General features: G+C 35.8%; 1 protein-coding gene across 1 annotated transcript; it reads left to right on the top strand.

Annotated features, from left to right (window-relative positions):
• The first annotated feature begins 4522 nt into the window (after positions 1-4522).
• On the top strand, positions 4523-7669 carry LOC128557959 (uncharacterized). The gene has a single exon (XM_053546644.1). The coding sequence runs from the start codon at positions 5008-5010 to the stop codon at positions 6676-6678; it is 1671 nt and encodes a 556-aa protein (XP_053402619.1). The 5' UTR covers positions 4523-5007; the 3' UTR covers positions 6679-7669.
• Positions 7670-21067: the final 13398 nt, after the last annotated feature.

Here is a 21067-nt window from a genome sequence, read left to right as displayed (position 1 = left end):
ATTCTAAGCAGCAAGAAAAGGCCAATCCCTGACGTTGGATGTAAATATGATCAATGCCTTATGGACGAAATGGAAGCATCTGCAACCGTCTATTGTTAGCTATTTCAATGACATTTTATAAAAAATACATTTCCTATTTTTCAAAATATTACTTCATTTCTTAAGGCAATATCTTTCTGAAAATGATAAAAAAATAGTTGAATTTATTGCAAAAAAGATTCTGCTCCATAAAATTGTTTTTCCTACTTTTTCTCTCTTGAAGTAAGAAAAAATGTAAACAAAAGGGAGAACACTACTTCCAACAAAGGGATAAGTTTCAGAATGCATAAATAGCAATGTTTTAGTTACTTCCCCTTTAGTGGTGATAGTAACAGAAAATGAATAATTGCTTCTCCCAAAGAATTTCATAACTTCCGGTGCGCATGCGCAGTGAGCACTCTTCGATTGGAAGTTTTAGGGGCAAATCGCTTGTAAATGCGAGTTGATAATGGTTTTATTTATGCAAAAATAGGATACTTGCAAGTTAATCCATCATCTGTAGAAATTTCTTTTTGTTTGCTGCTGTATTTATGAAAATTAAAAATCATTTCCAACTTTCTATGTTACGAGATAAAAGCAAAGTTTCACCACCGAATTTGTTTTTAAAGAAAATGTATTTTCCGCCGAAAAAATCATGAATGAATTTATGAGTTTTCAAGCGAGCGGCACTTTCTACTTTCAATCGGCGGCCGCCATATTTGTTTACATTAAAGGTCAAGGTCATTGAAATACCTACTATTGTTACGAGTGTTCAGAGAAATTGTGTGAGAAATGCAAACATATGCACAAGAAAGTAAAAATTTCATCTAGTCATAGACTATGTGATATTAACAAACAAGAAGATGTTGCTAAACTTGAACGTCACTAACTAGATGCCCCAAGCACCTGTCTGACGAGGTCCGATATATATGCAAGGATCATAACCAAATGTGCTGTAGTGAATGTGCAATTTTGGAGCATAGAAAATGCAATGAAGTGGTGTCTATTGCGCCAAAGAACAGGTAGACATAGGAAGATCTGCGTATGGGACAAGTTACAAATTACAACAGTTGATCGAATATTTGGAGGTATTAATTGGTTATGAAACAAAACACCAGTCAATTGTCAAAGCTTATAAGACTGAAATGAAAGATAAATTCAAACAAATAAAGAAGCGAATTGATTCAGCATTCTGTGCAATGGAGAAAGCTGTCTTTGGCGAATTTGAGGAGAAGAGTAGCTTAATTCTTAAGGAAAGTACACTTCATAAAGAAGAAATTGAGTCATTGCAATCTGAAGTTAAACATTCACTGGTCGAAATGGAAACAGCCAAAGAATTCGGCCAGCCGTTGCATGTGTTTCTTGTTGACAGAATCTTACAAAACGAATTAGCAAAATTTGAAAATAGTACAAGTCAAATACATGACAAAATGAGTAAAACAGTTGTTCATGTGATTGAAGACAATTTATGTAAAGAACTCGATCGAAATATAGCTGCTTGTCTCAAAACTAAAATTGAGCCATCCGGTTTTGCTGTTCCATCGATTCCAAGAATCTTGAAGTATAAATCGTGGTTAGAAGCAACTGAAACAAACGTTCGTCGTCAAACTAAAGCACTTTACCATTCAAGTAATACAAAAAGATACGTACCAGTCGTTGATCACAGTCGTCCACAAGACAGGAATAAAAAGAATGAAGAATCCACAAAACCAGACATTAATGTAACAAATGTTGTTTTCAATGGAGCAGATGATGATTTCGGTGAAGTTGATAATAATGATACAAGGTTAGATGACTTGGAATCCACAAGGCGTGTGAGCTGCTCGAGGTTACAAAAGAAGGATAAAAGGAAACATAGAAAGAACTGAGATTTAAACGCATGTTGTGTAGATGTTATTATTGTAAATTAGTCATGAAAAAATGACCACAAACATGTTAAAGTAATTTCAGTTTAAAATGTAACACAACAAGTATGTTTGTGCGTGCGTCTTGAAAGTGGAGGAGCACGATTCAACTAATATGTTTAGACTTTTTTTCAGGTAGTTAATGTAAATTAAAAAAAGTAAGGCAATGAACACAATTTTTAAAATAGAAATAAACCTTTTTGTTTCTAATGATACTGTACATTTTTGTATACTTCAGTTGGAATTCACCTGGACAACTTTATGCAGCACGAATCTTTGCTAAATTAGCAATCACAATCTTGTTAAAGCGTTACGAAGAGACTTCGTACTTGAAAAACAGAATGTGCATATTATTGTTGTGCTTAAGTACATAAATTCATAAGGAGAATGTTTACATACTTGGCGTTACTTCTACGTCTTATTTTTTAGTTTTCTGTACTATAGTTTCCTTACCTTTCCTCCAGTGAATTTTATACTTGATTATAATATGTGTACAGGCTTTCTACAGAGAATACTTTTGGAAAGATCAGTTTTGTTTTTCAACTTTCTTTCCGAGATTGATTATAGTTTTATTACAAACTACTTCTTATTATCTTTATAGCGATTGTGTGTAGCATGTATGTAGTATTGTAGTCTTCAAGGTAGTCCTAGCTATGAAATTGTTACAAAACATGTATTTCAGATTTGAAAATTGAGAACGAAAGCTGCAAAGTATAGATGTATTTCAAATGAGACAGTGTATCAGTTTTCAGTATGCACACTACTTTGACAAGTGAGTAAGACGCCAATGTCGTGAAATTTTTTTTAAAAAAAGCTCGACATCCAGTACGACGCCTTTGGGCTCGACTGCAAAATTTATACATAAATGTGTAATTTGACTATATCCCTTGTAAATATGACAAATGTCTGCATGCTATTTAAAATGCCCTTTCATGTAGATAAGCGTATCTACCAAAGCTGTTGGTTCTACTTTATCTTCTAATTTCTTTTACTGTAAGCTCCATTTTGGTAGAGTAAAAACACATTTAGCATGTGAACATATGTTTATCAAAGCAACTTAATATTTTGGATATCTCTGACATTTCCAATGATTATTATTGATCACTATAAACATAATGGCTGGATGTGCTACTTTATGAAACATTTAAGCAACGTGGCTATTTAGCTCTTTATTGCAGATGTTAAGTTTTGACACGGGTAAGATTATCATGAAATTCCGTTGATGTCCACGAAAAAGTACTTGTATATGTTAGTAACTATAGACAAAGTCTGGTTCAGATATTATTTTTTCATGAAACATACCTGTGTTGGATGTTAGATATGAAAAGGAAGCTGGATTGCGCTTGTCCTGCAAATAAAACTTTGATGTAAACAAAACGGAATTGAAGTTTTTACTGATTTTGCAACTTGCGTTATTTTACCCAAACAAACTTTGTTTGCGTTTGGTGAGGGGTTTATAGGAATCACTTTGTTCAGTCCGACCTGCAACGTCCCAGTTCACATACCAGGTTCCATAACTGTCTTTTGTTATGGAAATATTATCGCCCATTTTCGCTTGGAAAATTTCCCAAAATTGACTTTTCTTTCAATACATGTGTACTTCTGAAACCTGTTCGTGCGTTTGTTTGCAAATTTCACACAAACATTTGAGACCATGATGTAAGTTTACACACAAAGTTCCAAAACCCTAAAAAATTAGAGGTAAAAGATGTTTTGTCTTATAGTCAAATAACTTAGTATAAACTTGCACCATAGCAAGGGAATGCAACATTTAATCATTTAATGATGATATAAATATTTACAAGGACTTTTTTTTACAGGAATCTCACTTATGTGATCACATAGGAGTGGGGGGGGGGGGGGGGGGGGGGGGGGTGAGGTGTCTGTGTCCTATGGACACATTTCAAGTCGTCTACTGTATGCTCTTATAGAAACCGAAATGACAGAAATGGTTTTGAAATTGTTTTATCGGTAAGCGTTGTACAATGATGACGATTTCGTACTATGTAAACGTCGTTGCGTTATAGCCAATGACCGTTGTGTAGACAAATGAATAAGAGTACAAGTAAAGGACTTTTGGATAGGTGGAGTCGTCATCACCAATCTTCTTTTTAGTATACACAGCAATGTCCCACATTTTTTGGTTAACCTGGTCGCAGATTTTCAGCATTTTTCGCCAGCGTTTGTACCACTAGCGGTTACCGCTGCTTCGAATGCCACGGACTTTTGCCTACTAAAGGTTAAAGTTGATGCTAAGTTATCAACTATTCCATATCGTTCTTGCACCCATTGTTGAGTTGCTCTTTTCGTATGACCTCGGACATTCAAAATTCAAATGACATTACTTACCATAAATACAGATTTTTTATGCGCAGGAAATTTGCTATTTATGAATAAAAATCGTAACTGGACATGTATGTTGTTGTTCGGAGATACTTGTGCGAATGTGGTGAAGTTTAGCAGTTTTCGAGGGAAACATTTTCTAGAAATTTATAAACACGAATGGTTTGGCAATCAGTATAGGAAGTTATGATAAATATATCAACATTTGTTCGACATTGCCTGTAATCTTATCATCGACATGTTACGATGTGTTTGGGATTTTAAATATTCTGAATACCCGAAGAGAGTGACATACACACAGATGTACATTCGGTAATTACTAGTACATGTTTACAATTGAATTCAGTTAGGTCATCCGTGATTATATTCACCTTAACAGGAAATAAGTTGCGAGCAAGGCTATCAGTTTATCGATTGTTGTATATATATCTGATATTTAATGGCGGAGTCGAAAGAAGTAGTTATAAACGAAGAAAATTTATGTTGTTCTATTTGTTTAGAATTGTACGTTAATCCACGGACATTGCCATGTTTACAATCATTTTGTCGTCTGTGTTTAGTTAATTATGCTGCAAAGGTGATCGGTAGTAACAACTAAAGGAAATGTGATATTTGTTGTCCTTTATGTAGGACAGACACGAAATGTGAAATCAAACAATTTGATAATAATGCCGACAAGTGGGTGGAGAGCTTACCTGTTAACTTTATCCTAGTTTCGATTTTGAGCAGCAAGACAACAAAAATGACGGACAAGGAAATTAATTGTGAACCATGTTCTCGGGAAGAAATAAAAGTACCGGCAAGTCGTTATTGTTACGAGTGCTCCGAGAAAATATGCGAAGACTGTGTGAAACTACATAAGAAAATCAAAAGTCTATCAAATCATAAACTTTGTAACCTTGGCGACGGAGAATCAGATGTTGCTCAATTTGATTACTTGAAGTCACTAACAAAATGTCCGGAGCATCAGGCGGAGGAGGTTCGATACATCTGCAAGGACCACGACCAGTTATGTTGTAATGAGTGCGCGATAGTAAGGCACCGGAAGTGTGACCATATGATCTCTATAGCAGACGAACTATCCAAGTTGGAGATTTCAGACCAGGATATAGATTTCAGACTGGGTGAAATTTTTGATGGTTCCAAAGAGCTCACAGAATACGAAACTAAGCACCAGTCTACAGTAAAAGCTTCAAAGATTCAAATTAGAGATAAGCTTGCAGCGCTTAAAAAGAAAATAGATGAAGCTTTCTATAAAATGGAGCAAATTATGTTACAGGATGCTGACGACAGAAGCGACAACGTAATGAAGAAAAGTAAAACACAACTTGATAGCATTGAAATGTTGAAAACTGAGGTTAATTGGTCACGTGACAACCTACGTATTGTCCGTAACAATGGAGAAAAGCTTCATTTGTTCCTGGTTGAAAGGAAATTGAAAACAGAGCTTAAACGACACGAAGACACGCTTCAAAATCTTCGAAAAGACTCAAGCGTGAAAAGTCTTACTTTGGTAGATGACATTTCTGAACAAGACTTAATGAAAACCATTGCTTCCTGTTCTCGTATCGAAGAGCTAACATCTATTGCAGGAATACCCGCAAGTACAGAAATATGCAAGGTCACTCTAACCGGAGAACCAGTATTAATTAGCAAGATGAAATTGACAGTTTCATCAGGTCATGCACGTGCATGCCTGTGGATTGACAATTTTGTTGTCGTTGGTTTGCAAGAGATGAAGCAGCTTCAACTGTTTGATATCAATAAAGAATCACTTAAATACAATAAAACAGAAAACCTGTCCTCACAACCATGGTCTTTGAAAAAAGTAGATGATTCAAGATTTGCTGTTTGTTACCCACGTAGCAACGCTATTGAGCTAATGAAGATCAATAAAGGGACATTTGAAACAGTGAATACGTTCAAAACAGACAGTGCTATCTATGATATTTCGTACAACAAATTACAACGCCAAATTATAGGTCTTTCCAGGTCTGGGACTATAGATGTGTTCGAGCTTGATGGTACTAAAACTGGCTCTGTCCCATTAGCATCCGAAATGTGTAAAGTTGTGAAGAAAGCGTACGGAATCTGTTTTGATACAGGCACAAACGTGTTGTACATATCTAGCCACGGTCTGAATAAAGTGGTGGCTGTGAAGTTAGATGGTACATTAGTTTTCGAATACAGTTACCAAAATCTGATGTACCCTTGGCATCCAGACATAGATGCCAAAGGAAATATTTATATACCGCATTTCGTAGGGATACATCAGCTTGATAGAAATGGGAAACTCCTGCGTGAAATAAAGTTTCCCGGATGTGGGCATTGTGTTAGGTTTGATAACAGTAAGACCAAGTTCATAGTGTCTCATTACAGTCCTCGTGGTATTCGAATGTACAATTTGAAATAAGCTATATATTCATGATACAAGAACGTTGCCATCCGATAACAATCGCTGGCCGACTATTTGAACTTCTGTGGGGATTGGGATTTTACTTGGAGCCAAGAAATTCTTTTTGCCGTCTAAGAAACTCGAAAACTAACAAGCAGGATAAAGATTTACATTCTGCATGAATTTATATTCAAGTCTCATTGGATAAATGCTTGATTAAGCAGCAGTTTGACCCAAATTATAGTTCCTAATTTTGAGCACAGTCATATACTTCTATAAGCAAAATTGTTGAAAAAATATTCATATATAAATTGTATAATTGATACCTAAAAGATAAATGAGCAACAAGGGGGTCATAGCTAGCCAAAAATGGATGGATTTTAAGGGACACATTAGGGGTGGGCGGCATGCTCCCCTAGAAAAAAATTGAATTGTTGAACAGCTCTAGTGCATTTTGATTGTCTACTAGTATTAAAGTGACAAGTGTAATCAGTTTTACCAAACTAAGTCATACAAATACATACAAAATACACCCGGAACATTGGGCCTATAAGTCACCTTACATTTGCAATTATCACATACAATATTTACACGAAGTCACAAATGAATACAAACATTATATATACAGTGTAACAAGAGCCTTGTCTTCAAAATTAAATATATAATGCAATGTTTTTTAATGCTTGTAACATTTTACGTAATAATACGATAAAGGTAATATCATCTCTACTGTTTTTGATCAATTTATGAGAGTCAAATCATCTATATAAACTTTGATCCTTGACAATATACTTAGCAAGTGTGCAAGGTTTGTTCTTAATCAAATATATCAGTTTTCCAGAATCAGTCTTTGAATCGAATTCAGAAGTACCATATAGTTCTCGAAAATATTGCTAACGTATATATATATGAGCAACATATTACAAAATGCGTCTGTTTTCAATAAAATGATTATTGCAAAAGCGACGTATTCGGTCTTCTACTCGTTCCCCGAATATACCGGCCAGTCTCAATACGTAGTGGTAGAATACCACGTATTAGCTTAGCAAGAAGTCATCGTTTATTTCTTTTCAAGGTTTTCTGTCTCAAATTCTTTTTTTGAATGAGATATAAATTCACAATTTGGACACATTGTCAATGCCGTTTTTCCAAACACAGCTATAATAATGGTTAATCTTTGAAAGTGCTTAGTCTAGATTGATAACAGTTTTGTTGTTGAAAGTCTCGGCCCTACCAATTAAGGATACCATTTCTTTTAAATCATTGCACCAGTTATTTGTGCACAAATTATAACCCATATCAAAAAAATTCCTTTTCAGTGGTTCTCACCACTAAACGATGATAGTCTGTTCCAATAACTGATAATATTAATCCACCAGGAGACATGCGACGTCTCTTGTGGTGGCAAGTATAGGTGCGAAACGATGGACGCCTTGGTAGCATCTGATTGCCCGATGGTGAATGTTTTCGAGACATTGAAATTTCCGGAGATGGTTGGAGATATATAATTTCCTCCCTTTTGGAATTATTAATATAATACATTGTATAAAAAATCTGGGAATCATGTCTCTTGTTTGAAATGACTGATGTTGCATTTCTGTAACTTTAACGTTTATTCTAGTTTTTGTGTTTTGAAAGAAATAAGGAAATACAAAATTTATTACATTTCTAGCCTCGTTTGGTTGTAACAGTATCGCAACAAATGGAAGTAGTTAGCATTGAACACTTAATAGAATGAAAAGTTCTTAGTACTTTAATTACAAAAACGAATTGTTTCCGCATGCCATACCGTCGAAATTGTTCGATGGTCTTATCTAGTCAAGTCATGCCAAATAGTTTATATAATAATATGTCTCTTCATATGTGCAGCATGATAAAGTAATATGCAATTAAAAGTTTATAAAAGACTTCGACTTTTCTGTACAGAAATATGAGGCAACATGATTTATATATCTAGTTTCATACATTCATATAACCTAAGATCATTTTTATTATGATGACTGAGTAATAAGCACAACACTACAAACTTGTTCAAGTAATAACTATAATTACGACCCCAACCCTTTGATAGAGAGACGATATATTGTTTTGCTAATTGTCTGTCTGTTTGCCGGTCGGTAGACCATGCTTGGTCTCATAATGGTCAATCTTCATAGGATGATTACATGTGGTCATTAGATGATCCTAATTGTTATTGGGCCAGTAGGTCAAGGTCACAGTGACCTTGAAACTCAAAATGGTGTCCGCTCAATAACAAAAGAACACTTTAGCCTACAGCCGTGAAACTTCATAGGAAAATTATCTATTTGTATTGCTTCCGGGGTCAGTAAGTCAAAGTGCAATGTCAGAAACGAATTGTCAGAAACGAACCGAACGGGTTTTCATTTTCCTTGGTGTAATTCTTCTCCTTGATGTTAGATTATAAGATTATGTCACTGATCGTAGGTACAGATGGAAATATCCGGCTCGGGGGTAACTGTTTAGATGGTAACGATGCTCCGTAGAGTTAACGCAAAACAATTACCTGAGTACCGAATATTGCAATCAATACCTACAACCAGTGATTAATTCCTTTTTGTATGCCGTACTCTTCAGATAACCTAAAGTAAAAAGAATAAAACGAATGTGTTTCTTTAAGGTACTTCTTTACTAAAGTAGCATATTTTCATTCATGAGTCATCTTACACGTCGGATGTAAGACGAGTTTTTCCAGCATCGACGAACACATTGGAATATTCTGTACAGATTTTATTTTTAAGCCATTCATCAGAAATTACTTGTCACAATTCTTCCCTATGATGAGTTGGTGTGTCAAGCTCCAGACCAAGACGCTAGCTCCAAGGTCAAGGTTACCTTCGGAGAACTTCTTTAATCTGGTCGCAAAATGAGTCAAACCTAAACTGTTCTGGCATATTTTGCGCAGACAACTGTAGCATTCTTGGGCACACTTCGGGGGCGTTTGTCACTAATAGTTTGTTTAAGCTTTAATTCTAAATACCTAGTATATTTTGAGAGTTATATATACTTGTATTTTTCCCTATAAAATGTCAGGGTCAGTAGTGGCGACTGTCAAGTTACCTAAAAGACACACCACAAAATAACTGTAATCTTTTGTATTTCCATGATGGTAATTATACATTTTTGTATTGAGAAATGAGAAATAACGAGTATATAGTTACAATTTGACAGTAACAAATATAAGACTAAGACATTGTATTTAATGTCTAAATATATTATTCAATTAATGTAGTAGTATGCAGGGTACTTGATGAATTAAGGTGAGTTTAGACCACACTTTGCTTCTACAGTGTAAGATAGTTAAATATTATTCTATGTTTATAAAACTATACTGAGAAGAGAATGACAATCAGTTTGCAGATGAAGTTGCGAAAACAGGGCCTAGATTTTCTACCTGTCATCTTGTGGAATAGTTGTATTATACCAGTATTACCAGAATTATTTGCACCAAGTTCATGTGGGAGGAAAAAGTAGGTATTGGTGGGTCTTTAACACTTCTAATTTCTTGAAAACCGGTGGATAAAAATAAATGCTATAACCTATAATTAACGGTAAATGTTACACACTGATAGCCACACGAGAACTACATGCAGATATAGACTTGCCACAGTCCGCTACTGCGAAAATATAAAGTGGTAATATTGGACTGGAAATTCACGGCATGCTTAAGATCCTAGAAACTCTGGCTACTCTGGCCAGCCAGACTAACCAGAGCAAATAAAATCCAGGTGACTCGGGCTATTCTGGATACTATGGCTGACAAGAGTAGCCAGAAAATTTTAACATCCTAGAAACTCAGTAGCCAGAGTTATGACTTCTCTGGCTGAACTCTGGCTACTCTGGCCAGCCAGAGTAACCAGAGTTATGACTTCTCTGGATACTCTGGTTAAACTCTGGCTGAACTCTGGCTGAACTGGCTAAACTCTGGCTACTCTGGTTGCTCTGGCTAATTTCACGCACATCAGGCACACTGGTTTTCCCGTTTGTTTATTGATCGTTACGAGAGCTAAAATTAAACTTTATTTGTACCAAGATCTGGTGCTATTTGGTTTGCATAATCTTGATTACTGATTTTTTTCTCTTGTTGCCGTAATAGGGGTATAAATATGTTGGAATTTTAAAGAAGAATCACGCACAATCATGCTTCGTCTGTGTTTGTTTGCCTGTTGTTTTTGTTTATTAAACAAAGTGCGTTTTCGCTATGCAATGAAAACATGTAAACTCGAAATTGTGCGTGGAAAGTAACTGTTTATATCACAGCCACAATTTAACACAGTCTTACTCCAAAAGGCGGTTTACTTGCGGCATCGCATATATCATACAACAGTATAATTACACTATTATGTGAACCATGTAATATGAATGCACATTATTGTAAACACAGTCTAATGACGTAGTTATTTTGCACACAAACTGCAGGTGCCTTAAATTGAAATCGATAGCTTGAGATAAGAAAATTTAGCTTATTATTCCACAGGCGTAAGAGCCGAAGTATAGAAGCTGCTACCCTCTCCCCTCCAATACTTCAAAATACAGATATAACATGCATGCTAATAAAACAAAAATTAAACTATTATATGATTCTATCTCGGCTTCATCTTTCATTCTGATGTCACATTTGCACCCGACTGTTCCTCATTTCAGATGTTAGTCCACTGTCTTTCCCGAAAGCGATTATTTTTAACCCCGGAAACGCAAAGATTTTTCGATTATTCCTTATTGAGCTGAGCTCAACGAAACGTCAAATCTATACCATACGGTGGTCTGCAAAAACGACGTAGGTATTTTGCACTTTTACGTATGTAGCTTTTATATTTGCATTTTTGTTGTCTACCCGAGGGAAATATTAATTAAACAATGGCATGTCATTTTAAGACATGCAAGGGTTGTTGGGTTATATGTACGGTGAATGCTTTACTGAAGACAATGATAAAATGGCACGTTTGATTAATAGAATAGAGCAAGTCTTTACCGACTAAATAACTGTCGGCATTAAATCTCCCGCATTCAGTGTACGCACGCATTTAATGTTCACAATTAAACCTATGTTTAACCTAACCCTTACTTTTAGACAGTATGTTGTACACTCAATACGTGCTAATCCGTTTGTTTTCATTTTTGAATGGCGAACATACAAGCTTATTTCGATGTTTTGTTTCATGGACGACAAGTAAAATCTTGTTCTTGTTTTTTCTGTGATTTATCTCTCTGAAAATAGATGAACATTACATCAGGCATATGAATGAAAACATATACCGACAGTTGATCAATACTTTTTACCATGGATCAGATTTGAATTATTTTATACGAACAGCTTAAATACACAGTATATCAGTAATAAAATAGCAATGAGTTAAAATGAACGAAATGTAACTATACTGATTTAAAGAGTTAACCCGCTTGTGATTGTTTAGTACACTGTTCAGTACCGTACGTGGTGAGTTACGTCCATTAACTGGTTCTTGTTTTTACTAACTAATATTGTTCAATATTCTTTTTTGCTTTTAAGTTGTTTTTTTTCTGACAATGTCCACAAAAATATATGTCTAGTGTTAAGTGACTTTGCAAGTAAGACACAGAACGGTATCCACTTGATTGTGTTGCGTAGCGACCGACTCGAAACTGCGTTGCGTTAGCTAAATGGACACATGTGCTACGAAACGAAGACATTTGCGCTCCAGGTGCACCCATCGTTTTCATTCAATTCGTTATATCCTTTCCGCAGCCTTACCGTAATAAAACGTATTAGCGTCTGATGGCCCTTTCACGCTTCCGTAGAATCAACATTTATTACACGAAATTTATTTTGAAAATATTTCTGAAATGTCTAGGTCTGCAGCTCTCAAATACGGTTATATCTTACATCCGAGGCATATACTGACACTCTCAGACAACATCAAAAACGACCTTTAGAGCGATTTGATGAAATTCCAAAATTATCAATGTACCCTTGGTCCGTTACGAACCCCTGTGCGATTTGTGTTTATCCCGAACTCAAATATCTTTTCGTAGATGAAAAGCGGACATGTCGTACTAAAGCCAAGTTAATTTCAATTCGTTAGAAAGTGCTGAAAATTTACTCCCCAATAGCAAAAAAAAAAAAAAAAAAACCAACAAAAAAAAAAAAAACAAGGTCCACGCGCATACATTTAGAAGGGGTGACCCCTGACTACGAATCAATATACGGCTTTCGTTCCGGAAATAGCTGAAGGTCGAGTGACGTCATTTTCTGTGTTGTCATGAACATATATATGCCTGGCGAGATTGCATAAATATGTGCTGGCCGTCCCAAGGATATAACGGGTAGAAATTCATTTAAATCATACTTACAAGACCGGAAATTTATACAATCGGACACATTTCTCCATCTGTTCTGCGTAAAATTCTCCACTCAAACAACGTTGGAACCACTTGATCTGATAAAGCTATAGCCAGTGCGATACGTACTTGTTGTGATGTTGGCTCTTTACTCAGGAACTCTAGCATGTATTTTCTGAAATGTAGCACAAATAGCCTGCTGAAATAATGCATTTGCACTGTAATAAATAATACATTCTCCCTTAATATAGAAGAATAGCTCATTAGCTTCCTCAACGAATGATGTTTGGGTATACATCAACTGTCATGCCAGATTCCATATAGGGACTCATAACATTGCATAGGATATGTTGGTTACGATATACAGTCATCTTTTCCGTATACAACTTTTTTTCCGTCACAAAAGCAGTCACGTATTTTTGACCGTCAAAAGTATACTTTCTCATAACGAAACTTTGATGGTGTGTAGGTATACAGACACTAAATAGAAAAATGGAGCGAAAAAAAATGCGGTCGCATAATCAGTGTGGGGAATCACGTGACTTACAAAGGCAGATTACACGGAAAAATGGCCGATAATTTCTCCGATTCGTCAGGAAAATCAAGGTATTTCTATTGATAAACATTTGTTTTAGATGTTCTAATATGTCCTATCACATGCCCCTTACCTTCCGATTTCCTCTGGTACCTTTCCTTTGTTCCATTCACCTATATTTTCCGAGAACACTTGGGAAGTTTGAATACATTCGAAGTTTTTGGGATGACGGTATCCACGGACCGACATTATTTTGTTCAGAAAATACTAATTACTGAAATAAACGACAGTACAATGACATTAAAACTTAATAAAATATCCAGTCCATCATAAACATGTGACGGACTGGCAAAATCAAAGCTACCAAAAAGAGAATGTCGAAATATACGAAATGGCGCTGAACACGTGCATAGTCTTCTAGGGCGCTGTGCACGTACAAGGTCAATGATTCAATTTTATATTATAGAAATACTTATATTGCCACGAGGCTTCTGTGTTTAAAAGTGTTTTACACATTTATAATGTCAAAGGTTGAATCGCATTTTCTGAAAAACAAGATCTACGAAAGTTCATGCACTTAAGCAGACATGCTCTATATTTGTCCGCATAATTTAATTCTGAACGTGCATGAAAGAACATGCAAATGAAAATAAAAAGAAAACCTTTTTACAACGTCTTTATAGCTGGACTGCAATTTTTCCCATTTAATTACATAAACGCAGTATTTAGAGTAATATCAATGGCAACACATACTTACATAGTGTTATATAACGTCTCGGAGACACATATAGATACTTTAGACATATGACTACATATTTTCTTCAAATATGAGGAAAAAAACACGAAAATGCCAAAAAAAAAAAATGCAATTAGAATACGAGGGTGAAAAGGATGATGGATGTTACATAATTTTTTCCCCTAGTTTGTGTAAATTCATATGAAATTCATGTTTTTATTTACATATTTTCAGTATGTTTGTTGGCGGTAGGAAGAAAACCTTCATATTAGAGCTACCAGTATTACACAGATTCGAAGAATTTTTTTTCATCTGGCTCAAAAGATGTTATACAGAATCCTATCACCACGTTTCGTCGGTCCTAGAGGGAAGTTATTATGCGACTATCAAGACAGGAAAAAAATAATTCGGTAAGCAAGAAAATATCTGAATCAACAAAGAATTTAGTACAAAGAAATAGACACGTAATAGGAGAAATAATAAAGGTTACTGTTGTTTGTATTGAGCAGAATATAGCGACACATGGACATACGGAAGAGGGTAGCAACTTCATGACAATGTTAAACATATTTGCCCAAGATGGTAAAATTCAAAAGGAGCTTTTGGGCAATGCACAGTATAATTTAAAAAACAACAACAACAACAACAACAACAAAATCTGACAATGCACATATAGAGATCTAATTCAAAATACGCATCTCCTGACATTCAAAATGAGATAATGAGAGTTTGCTTTAATCAAATATGAGAAAAACTGTAAGCGGACTGTATAAATTCTCTTTTATTTGCCATCATTGTTGACGATGCAACTAACAAATCAACCAAGAAACACCTCTCGCTATGCATTAGGATTAGGCCGACTGGTGATAAATGTGCCTCTGTAAAGACTTCCTATATGATTTATTGACTGCAAATCTATCAAAGGTGTTAAAGTTAATCGCAATATCTTGGATTTCTTGTAAGAAGCTGATCTAGGTATTCTAAAGTTAAGAGCGCAATGCTATGATGGGGCATTAAACATAAAAATACCGTGGTGTGCAAACGCTTATAAAAGAAAGAGCTACGGATGCAACTGATATACATTGCAAAGCTCATTGTTTGAATTTAGCCTTAGTACACAGTTCTAAAAACCTTGATGTCAACTGTGCAAGATATAAGCTTTCTGTTCGATTACTCAGCTGAATGATCGGTAGCGTTTACCGAGGAACTGGCAAGGGACACAGTTCCAAGGGAGGAATTGGAACAACGCATTAAAATGCGAATCCTTTCTGAGTCTCTGTGGTCAAGTCGGGCCTTCTGCATGATCAAGAGCACGTTTCCAGTGATAATCCATGCTCAGAAAATACTGCATGAAGATGGAAATGAGAAGGCAGGCTAGTATCTTGCTGCAGTTCTTAGATTTGACTTTGTCATTTCTCTTGAATCTGAAAATGTGTTGAGTATCATCGTAGCGCTAACGAGCCTTTTTTTCAGAAGGAAGATATGGACTTACTAAATGCCGTTACAGGGATAAAGATACAAGTTTTCTCGACTGAGCGGAATGACTCTGCAGTGTGGCTTGCCCGATACAAAAAGGCAATGCGTATAATCAGAGACTTCGGCACTAAAACATCTAAATCAAGGCGTGTTGGAAGGTAAATGCATACAGACAACCATGATGCAGAATCTGTCTTGGATTACTTTGAGTTTATGGTATCAATGTATTTTTCGACCATTTTGTCTAGAAATGGCAACTCAAATTCTACAAAATGAAGTCCGTTTTGCTGCCAAAATCTACTGAAAACAAGTCAGAAGTACCAGTGCCTATTTACACCGCATATTCACCAGATCTTCATGGCACATTTCAGATATTTAAAAATGAGGTAACAAAGTAGAAACTACACTTGAATATTGCCAGTCAGAAACCACAGACTTCAGACCACTCTTATACATCCCTCCGTATGTAAACACTATTCTGTTTGTGCTTCTGACTATGCCTCCAACATCTGCATTTTGCGAACGCTCATTCAGTAAAATGAAAGCATTCAAAAACTACTTTCGTTCAACAATGACAAGTGATAAAATGTTTTACTAGCTCTATATACATTTAAAAGGATGTTTGCAAAGATGTAGACCACGTCTTAAATGCTTTCTCTTCAAGAAAATGCTGAGTATGGACTTTTTCTGACCCAATGCCAGCTCTTTACGATTCTATAAATTAGACCTTTTCCCTCTATATCAGACAAAAGTTACCGAATAATTACTGTTAAATGCGAACAACATATTGTAGCGGTCGTTAGAAATGATTAATAAATAACTGAACCCAATGGTGAAATTTGAATAGCTAAAAGTCAAGATAATTATTGGTACCATTTTGTGCATGGTGTAGTATTTTTAACTGAGGGAAATCAAATGTAAAACTCTAGTTTCTTAAAAGTGGAGTCCAAGATGTTTTTTCAAATATAAAAGAGTTGTGGAAATGGTCGCTGAATTAAATAGAGGCAAATAAAAACCAGGTCAGTTCTGCCTATTTTGCATTGTTATATCTCAGTGCCTCTAAGTCGTTCTTCGGGAAACTGTGAGTGAAATAGGTCAGTACCGGCTTCTGACCACAGTTTCAAATTCTGGAAAAAAGTCAAAATAAATTTATAAAATAAATTGCCAATCATATGTTGCTGGAGAGGTACTCAGATGTGCCCAGAATGTAACTGGCATTTGAATACCAAACAATTTTCCGGGGAGCATGTCACCGAACTCCTAGATTATGTGCCAACACATGTATGGCGGGAAAGGAATGCCCCCTGCAAAAGAAAATAAATCTGACAAATCAGTTTCCTTATTCATAACTCGAAGGTATAGTAGATTCACTTTATATGATAAATAGTGTTGTGTATTCAAATGTTTTCCAGTAAATTCTTTTACACAGCTATGACTGAGTGAGTTAATAATCAGGGTTTTCTGCCAATATTCTCTGTTGTGTTTAAACAATACAATCATATTTTGTGCTTTTATCTACCCAAAGACTTTTGAATCTTTGTGAATTCCGAAAGAATATTGTTTGACATCGGTGCGTGAAACAACGGTGAAGTATTAAAGCTGAGACGTCACAATGTTATTTTTTTACGAAAAACAATCATATAGTGTGTTGTAAATACAGAAGCCTCGCGGCAACTTTAGTATTTCTGTAATATAAAATAGAATAGTTGCTCCTGTACGTGCACAGCACCTTAGAAGACTATGTACGTGTTCAACGCCATTTCGTAGATTTCGACATTCTCTTTTTGGCAGCTTTTCTTTTTGCCAGTTCTTTACATGTTTAGGCTGAACAGTGTATTTGGTTAACTTTTCATGTAATTGTACAGTCATTTACTTCAGTAATTTGTATTTTCTGGACAAAACTATATCCGTCCGTGGATAGCGTCATTCCAAAACTTGCGAATGTATTCAAACTTCCCAAGTGTTCTCGATAAATATAGGTGAATGGAACAAAGTATGGGTACCGGAGGAAATCGGAAGGTAGGGGGCATATGATAGGATATATTAGAGCATCTAAGCGAAGGTTGATCAATAGAAATACCTGGATTTTCCTTGCGAATCGGAGAAATTATCGGCCATTTTTCCGTGTAAGCTGCCGTTTTAAGTCACGTGTTCCCCCACACTGATAATGGCGTATTCAAATAGTCCTCAGTTTTTTTTTGCTCTGTAGAGCTATTTTCCATATTTTCCTTGCAATTTTTTTTTCAGACAAGAAGATCTATATACTTATAGGGAAAGTGACCACGCCCTCTGGCGGCCAGAGGGTCAAAAAGGATCAATTGTGTAAAATTATTTGAAAATCGGGCCAGCAGTTTCACAAAAGAAGAATTTTAAAGTTTCCAGTATATACATATCGGGAAAAGTGACCACGCCCGCTAGCGGCCGTGTTTCGACGAAATAGAATAATTTGAACAATCTTGGCAAAAGGCTACACAAACACCATTTGGGTAAAAGTATTTCAAGATTGGGCCAGCAGTTTCACACAAGAAGATTTTTAAAGTTTCCACTATATACTTATAGGGGAAAGGTAAAGGTAATGGTAATGGTAAAGGTAAAGGTAAAGGTAAATTTTATTTACCGTCGCTTTGTGAAACAATGAACATAAGTTCTGTAGAGCACACTTTTCACATTCCGGTTTTGTAAGATAACGATCAGTCAGAAGGTTATTTGCTATATATGAATTGTGTTTGTTTTCTGAATAATTTAGTACAAATATACCACAGACACGTGCTCAAAAGTCAAATGGAAATAGCAAAAGAATTTGGCCAGCCGTTGCATGTGTTTCTTTCTGACAAAGTCTTAAAAAACAGTTGTTCATGTAATTGAAGAAAATGCATTTTAAGAAGTCGAACAAAATATAGCTGCATATATTCAAATTACAATGGAACCGTCCGGTTTTGCTATTCCGTCGGTTCGAAGAATCTTGAAGAATAAATCGTGGTTAGAAGCAATTGAAACAACAGACAGTCGCCAAACTAAAGCACTTTACCATTCAAGTAATACAAAAAGATACGTACCAGTCATTGATCACAGTCGTCCACAAGACAGGAATAAAAAGAATAAACTTATCATGCTGGACACGATTGATTCTGCCTTTGCGACCAGTGCAGATCAAGATCAGCCTGCACATCCATGCTGTCTGATCATAATCTGCACTGTTCTCTATTCAGCCAGTATTCTTTTGGTAAGCGCCGCTTTTGACAGTTGATGATACTGTCTAAATTGAAAAATGAACTAGTTCATTATAGAAATTTAGCAGGGTAAAGGTTAATGTAAGAAATGTATCATACTTTTAATTATTAAGGTATTCATAGATATCATGAGTAATCATGACCGGTATTCGTACATGAAAATGAAAATTAGCGTACAGTTTTAAAAGGTGCAAATTTGGCAAACTTATATACAGGTTAACTAATGTTGTGTTATTGGAAACAGTAACAATTTAGGAAATAAAACTTTTATGACAACAACATTGAACATAATACTTTACTAGTATTCATTTCAGAAATGGGCCATTTAACTGTATTATATAAAGTCAAAATACATAAGTACATGTAATGCTATTAAATGTTTAGACAATATGGTACAAATTAAACATAAGAACTTATATGCATCGGTGTGAAGTGAGCAGTTAGCAGTTGCAGCAGTTGTAGCAGTTAACTGCTAGAACTGCTAGCAGTTACAGCAGTTAACTGCTAGAACTGCTGGCAGTTACAGCAGTTAACTGCTACAACTGCTGGCAGTTGCAGCAGTTTACAGCTACCGGTATTACCGGTTGTAAGTTATTGCCCATAAAAGGGAAATTAATCAGAAAAAATTCCTCGGAATTGCTTCCCCTTATAATTATCTTTCATTAAAACGAAAGTAGGGAATTCCAAATAGTAAAGTGTAATTGAAAAGATTTTAATAGTTTCGCATGTGTCCCGGGCACTAAATTTATATATAAGGCGTATATACATTTTACATGCATTTATATTCAAGTAGTTATTTATCATTATACTTGAACAAAGGAGACGTAAAAATAATGAACATAATGTATGACAAGAAACCAAATGAGTGGGGGTGCGTCCAAGTCTGGGCAGAACGTAAAATGGCGAGTTTCGGTGTCGGGGTCCAGTCCCGCAACAGTAGAAGAAACTGGGGTGCCACCGGGTGGGCGTTGTAGAGAGGGTGGACGCCCGACACGCCCGGGTGGTGGCCATCCTGGTTAAGGTCTGGTTTCCGAGCAAGGGTGGACTTTAGTGTTTGGCCGGGAACGTTCTCCTATTTTGACTTGCTTATTTCTAATGTTTCAGGGATGATCGTCGTCTAGTTTTGATTGAAGACACCATGTTTTACTCTTCCAAGGACTGGTTTTCAGTATAGAAAGCTATACCGGTATCTCGTTGCGTATCTCTCACTAAATAGCATTAGCCTAGTAGGTTCAAATATTACCCCCCCCCCCCCCCCCCCCCCCCCCCCCCCACACACACACACACACAAAATAATAATATAAAATAAAATGAGTCTAGGTAAATAGAATGATGACAGATGCGCTTTTCATCACCAAAGTATAATTTACGTTAGATTTTGTAGTAGTAATGATTTTCTACTGCGTTTCACATGGTCTCCCGTTTTATCTATTTATTTCACCCTAATTGTGATAAAGATTCACACTTTTTCTGTCCACTTCCTGGAAAAAAAGTAAGATTAAGGTGTTGTCGCGAACCCAGAAGAGCTTGAACCTACAACCCCAGGATCGAAAGGCAAACACCTTCACATTGACCCCGTTTCAAGGTTTTTAATCAATCACTAGCCAAAATTAACTCCATGTGATCTCCAGTAGGGACTATCTTTTAATGCCGGGCAAAAGACAAAACCACATTGGAACTGCAACCAGCGAAATAGGAACCTTGACACATTAGTTCCGCGCACACGATACTAGGGGAAAAAAGACAACATTTTCCCGACAAGATATAAATTACGTACTGTAACAATGTAATATCATAACAGTTACATTAATGTAACTACAATTATACTGATGTCTAGAAGTCTTATTCTGTATAAAGGTATTAGACACAATAATTCTTTTAATTCAGTACCAAAGACATGATGTTGGCGTTGTATGCTGAATTGACAGAAATGGTTGATGTCGCAACAATTTAAAACTGTAACATTTTTTCAGCATGAACCAACATGTTTATGAAAAAAAAAGGCTTTTTAATGTTGTGTAGTAACAGAGCACTAAATATGTGTACATTTTGTAATTAGGTATCTGGCATACTGACAATCCGTTGGCGAAGCAA

This window comes from Mercenaria mercenaria, chromosome 6, assembly GCF_021730395.1.
Source record: "Mercenaria mercenaria strain notata chromosome 6, MADL_Memer_1, whole genome shotgun sequence".
Lineage (NCBI taxonomy): Eukaryota > Metazoa > Mollusca > Bivalvia > Venerida > Veneridae > Mercenaria > Mercenaria mercenaria.
Note: the sequence above shows the minus strand (reverse complement) of the source record. Positions and strands in the feature narration are given on the sequence as shown.